The 4,810-nt window shown below is 31.9% G+C and overlaps 1 protein-coding gene across 1 annotated transcript in view; it reads right to left on the bottom strand.

Annotated features, from left to right (window-relative positions):
• Window positions 1-2,191, bottom strand: part of LOC111085093 (26S proteasome non-ATPase regulatory subunit 1-like) — a 64,270-nt gene extending 62,079 nt beyond the window's left edge. Inside the window, exon 1 of the mRNA XM_022382258.1 lies at window positions 2,040-2,191. Coding sequence (XP_022237966.1) covers window positions 2,040-2,183 — 144 coding nt within the window. The 5' untranslated portion in view covers window positions 2,184-2,191. The remainder of the gene's footprint in view (window positions 1-2,039) is intronic.
• Window positions 2,192-4,810: the final 2,619 nt, after the last annotated feature.

The raw sequence follows: 4,810 nt of genomic DNA, 5'->3' as shown, positions 1-4,810 counted from the left end.
AAAAAATCTGCAACTCATACTACAGGCAAACTGGGTTGTTTTCATACAAAATAAAACGTGCAAGTTGATATTGGTACTTCATTAAAATGCTCACTGCGTAAACAGTAAGTGACGGCACACGTTCACAATCATAATAGTTTACTTACGATTATTGGTCAACAGTTTTAATCACCTAGCGTGAAAAAAATGTTACTGAAATTTTAAACTTATGTGACAGCTTTCTTTTAAACATTTGTGATAGTTACAGTTATTAGTGATATAAAACTCAAGTTATTGTAATCTTTATTGACTTTCATTTTGGTGGGTTCACAGGTTTCAAAACGAGGCTACATGGCACAATTTTCGTCTTAAATTCGGTTTCAGTATTTTATGTATTTCTGTGTAAAATACAATAGTATAACAAAAAAATTGAATCGCGAGTGTTTCATTTTTAGGGAGTGGTATGAAATAGTCAATTATCTAGTCAGCAATTAAATTATGTGGCAGCAAAAACGTTTATGAATTTGGTTTATATATATATGCTACAATTAAAACATTATTAACTAGTCTAAAAGATAGTTATCTAATGTCAGTCTTACTAACAAAAATGTCCTATCTAAACAACAAAAAATACAAGTTGTTGTTTATTCTCTTTGACATTTCTAATCAAACTATATTATTATTGCTAATTAAATTCACTTTTGCGTAGCATTTCCTGCCAATCAAACTGTTAAATTAAGTTGTGCCCTGATAAAGCAATATGTACCTACACAAACAACTGCCAACAGGTGCGAAGTTTCAAAGATTCATTTGTTTAAAAACTTCTGCACAGCTGTTAGAGTTAAGGCAGCGTACTGCTGATATGGCACAGCTCTGACATAATTGTATGCAAATACTCAGGAACTTGGCATTATCTAACGATTTTTACACTTTCAAAAGCTAAGTGCCTTTGTTATATAGATAACTGTATGTACACCTTAAATTAAGTATTTAACGACACAATATTATAGCCCAGAAAGCTTCAATGGAGAAGTTGAAGCATTGTTCAATAGTAAGTGTAAGAAATTACTCGTGAAAGTTTAGGCGTTGGAGCAAATTAAAAGACTTTTAGTCTATATACTTACATAAGTTTTATTTTCTCAGATTTGAGTAAAACTTGTACTTAAAACTGTAAAATATAGTAAACTTACTATATTTTATAAATATTTCAGTGACAAAAATCAAACTTTTGACTTTGTTAGTTTCAAAGGGTCCCATAAATTCGTACGACACCTGGATCTGGGAATAAAAGGGAATACATATTTTTATTTTCAAAAATCGAGACCTTTAGCCCCTCCCCCACAGTAACGTGAAGCTTTTATTATAAATTCAGACTTAAGAATTTGATGATTGTTTGTTTCAGACATTCGTACAAAACTACTCTAGGGGAATACCAACACTAGCTGCCCCTAAATTCGAATTGATAAGCTAGTCAACAGCGCACCCACCACCAACTTTTGAGCTATTCTAATTGAATAGTGTGATCTGATTGTCGTTATTATAACGCACCCACGACCCAATGGCAAGTGACCAATTAAAACCGACTTAAGCGTGCAACTTTAATTAGTCTGATGTTACCGCTGAGCTAGAGAGTCGGTAATGGTAAGATATAAAAAGTAATGCAATGCTGACAGACTATAGATAGTATTTTATAAATATTCTAAGTCGTTCTTTAGAGAATCTAGTCTAAAATAAAGTTGAATTTCACAAGAAAAATAAAAGTTTAACTATTATTTTAGAATGTACTATTAGAAAAAGCGACGATACTTTTATTCTAGAAAGATTTAATCTTCTTAGATGAGAGTAAATTTTAACCTTAATATAATTAGCTTGTTTATACTATTTTGAATGTTTAGTCAATAGTTTTAGTTTAGGATAAGATTAAATTACCTATACATACACCGAAATATATCCTACCCTACATATGATATATCATAATAATCTAAAGACAAACACATTATAAAACAAACCCCGACAAGACAGGAAAGAGATTAGATGAGAGACTACATGTATTAGCCCACCTTGTTCCCTGTACCAGCACAGGAAATGCCTAGAGCCATGGCTGCTCCATATCGCACGTGAGGGTTGTAGCTCTCAGCCAATAGAGACACCACACTGGGACACTGGTCAGGTGTTCTGCAAAGAATAATATAAGAGATTTTCATGTTATTTGTGATTAGAAGTGGGTTTTAGAGATTTGCTTCACTAGAATATTCTGCTATTTCAAATGCAAAATTCATCGAATATATTGAATAAAGTAATCAGGTTGTAATCTGAAATATCTTAAGCTCTCAAAGTTATCAACATCCATATCATTACCATCTGAAAACTGACGTCTCTTCATCAAATCAGATCTTAGTCTTCAGCTTGGTAGGTAAGATATACAACCTATTCCTATTACTTACAAACACTTTAATAACTACTTGGGATCACATTATAAATAAATTGTAAATATACAGGTATATTGTCTCATAATGCAGACAAATTTGTAAGAATAAACTTGATATTTCAATTCAAAACAGTTAAACTAACTTTGACAAGAACGTGTCATGTTTGGATACAATGTAATGATACCAATGCTTTCATATTTCAAAACACACGTCTAAAATTCGATTTATACGTTAATATAAACAAAATGACCCTACTGTTTTAAAATGATGGATACAATATACAATACTTTGGTTGTTCTAAGTTTATGGCTATATTTAAATGGATTACATATTATATCGAGGCCGAAAGTTATAATAAATTTGTTTCCTACCTCTGACAAGTTTCGTAAAAGCTGCGAAACAAACGTTGTAATGCTCACTCTAGTGTACCACCACATGTATATAACAGACCAAAATACACTTACCTTTTCATCCTAAGTTAAACACAAAATGTCACTCACCAAAAAATATTAAATTATTATTAAAAAAAAGTAAAACGTCACCTATTCCACATGTAGCCTATACCAGTATTGTGGTGTAGTTTGGGTATGTTCTACATAAGTGTCTCTCAAATGTTTGGATTCTGCAATAACTGTGGTAGTACCATTGGAGAGGCCAGTTTTTGTTGAAAATTTGGAAGAGGCTAAATGAAAACATTTATTCTTCACAGATACTGCACAGGAAAATGTTGACTGCTGTATGTAGTCAATGGTTTTATTATGATATACCGATACTTAGCTAACAGTCGTACTAAATAGAGTGCTGATAAACAATCAAAAGTCTTACTTCACAAAGCTGATAGGCTGTCAATACCCTTACTACACAATGTTCGAAGGTAGTAGTTAAGTCTTACTATACACATCGTTAATAAACAATCAAGAGTGTTACTTCACAATGCTAGTGGCACAGTGGTATGTCTGCGGACTTACAACGCTAGAAACCGGGTTTCGATACCCATAGTGGACAGAGCACGGATAGCCCATTGTGTAGCTTTGTGCTTAACTACAAAACAAACAAACAAACTTCACTATGCTAATAGGTTGTCAATAACCTTCTTTCTCAATGCTGGTCAAAAGTCGAAATGTTCATACACAGTGGTGATATAGACAGTCCACAGTCTATTTACACAGTGCTGATGGATAGTCACTAGTTTACCTACATAATGCTGATAGAACAGTTGATAGTCTTTTAATACAGCGAACTTGTAAACAATCAACAAAGCAATGAAAGCGTTTGGAGTATAAGAAGTCTACATATTTATAGGCAACTATCGAGAATACATGTTAACACTTTTCTTCAATAAATTCATTATTCGATAAAAAGTTAATCAGTAAGAAAACAAGTTAGATTAAAAGGTAACTAATCCGCTACTGAATTTCCAAAAGAAAATTTAAGCAATAATAGAGAATGAAAAGATACTAAAGCAGTAGCATCCTTATCAATGCGCACAGACAATATAAATCTGGATAATTATCTTATCTAGCTGGAAAACAGATAATTTGGTTTAAAGAGTTTTAATTTTGCAATATCAAAGTAGAGATAGCTCAGAAACCGAATCACAGATTAAAGTAAAACCGGTTTAGCGATTCTCCTGCCAGTATAAATAAATGCTGTTAGAATAAATGTCCCTTTTAACGTGTTTCATGTTTGCATTTAGCGATAATTTTTCAGGTCAAAAGGATATGTATAGCAGAGTGATTCTCAATAGTCTAACGTCAATACATTATGGTTTACAACACAAATTAAATATGCAGAGCTTTTATAATAGCAAATATCACTGCAATCCATGTTGGTAAGAACCACGAACTAGAAAAGCTAAAAGTTAACTATAATTTTCAATTATAAATATCATTAAATGTGAGTATAGAAAATAAGAAAGAAAAGACAAACAAAGGAGTTACAAACATAATGTGATTGTTCATGCAGCAACGACTGTGTAAGCAAATAGATGTTGTACAAAGGTTATAGATAAAAAATGTTTTCAATACAGTAAATCGTATAATAAAAAAGTACTTTACTTATTAGCATTAAACAGACAAAGGTGTTACTCAATTGAAATTATTATTCTATGGAAATCAAATGTTACAAATGTGATCACATGGCATAATAGTTTCAGCGTTAAATCCATAATATTTGTAAATCTTGCTGCTCTCTCAATAAATCGCGTCTGCAGTAATTGTTCTGATCGACGCTACAAAATAGACAAAGTATGGTAATATTCATATCCAGCCATTGTTAACTACGTCGTCTGAAACTGCTTTGATATGATATTTTGTACAGTAAAATCAAGTGTTTAACAGGATGTCGTATTAGTTTTAAAAGTTTCAAACATCGTTAAAATCTTGAGCGAAGCTTTTGTCACT

Source organism: Limulus polyphemus, unplaced genomic scaffold (assembly GCF_000517525.1).
Source record: "Limulus polyphemus unplaced genomic scaffold, Limulus_polyphemus-2.1.2 Scaffold234, whole genome shotgun sequence".
In the NCBI taxonomy this organism is placed as follows: Eukaryota; Metazoa; Arthropoda; class Merostomata; order Xiphosura; family Limulidae; genus Limulus; species Limulus polyphemus.
The sequence above is the reverse complement of the archived record's forward strand: the minus strand, read 5'-3'. Positions and strand labels throughout refer to the sequence as shown.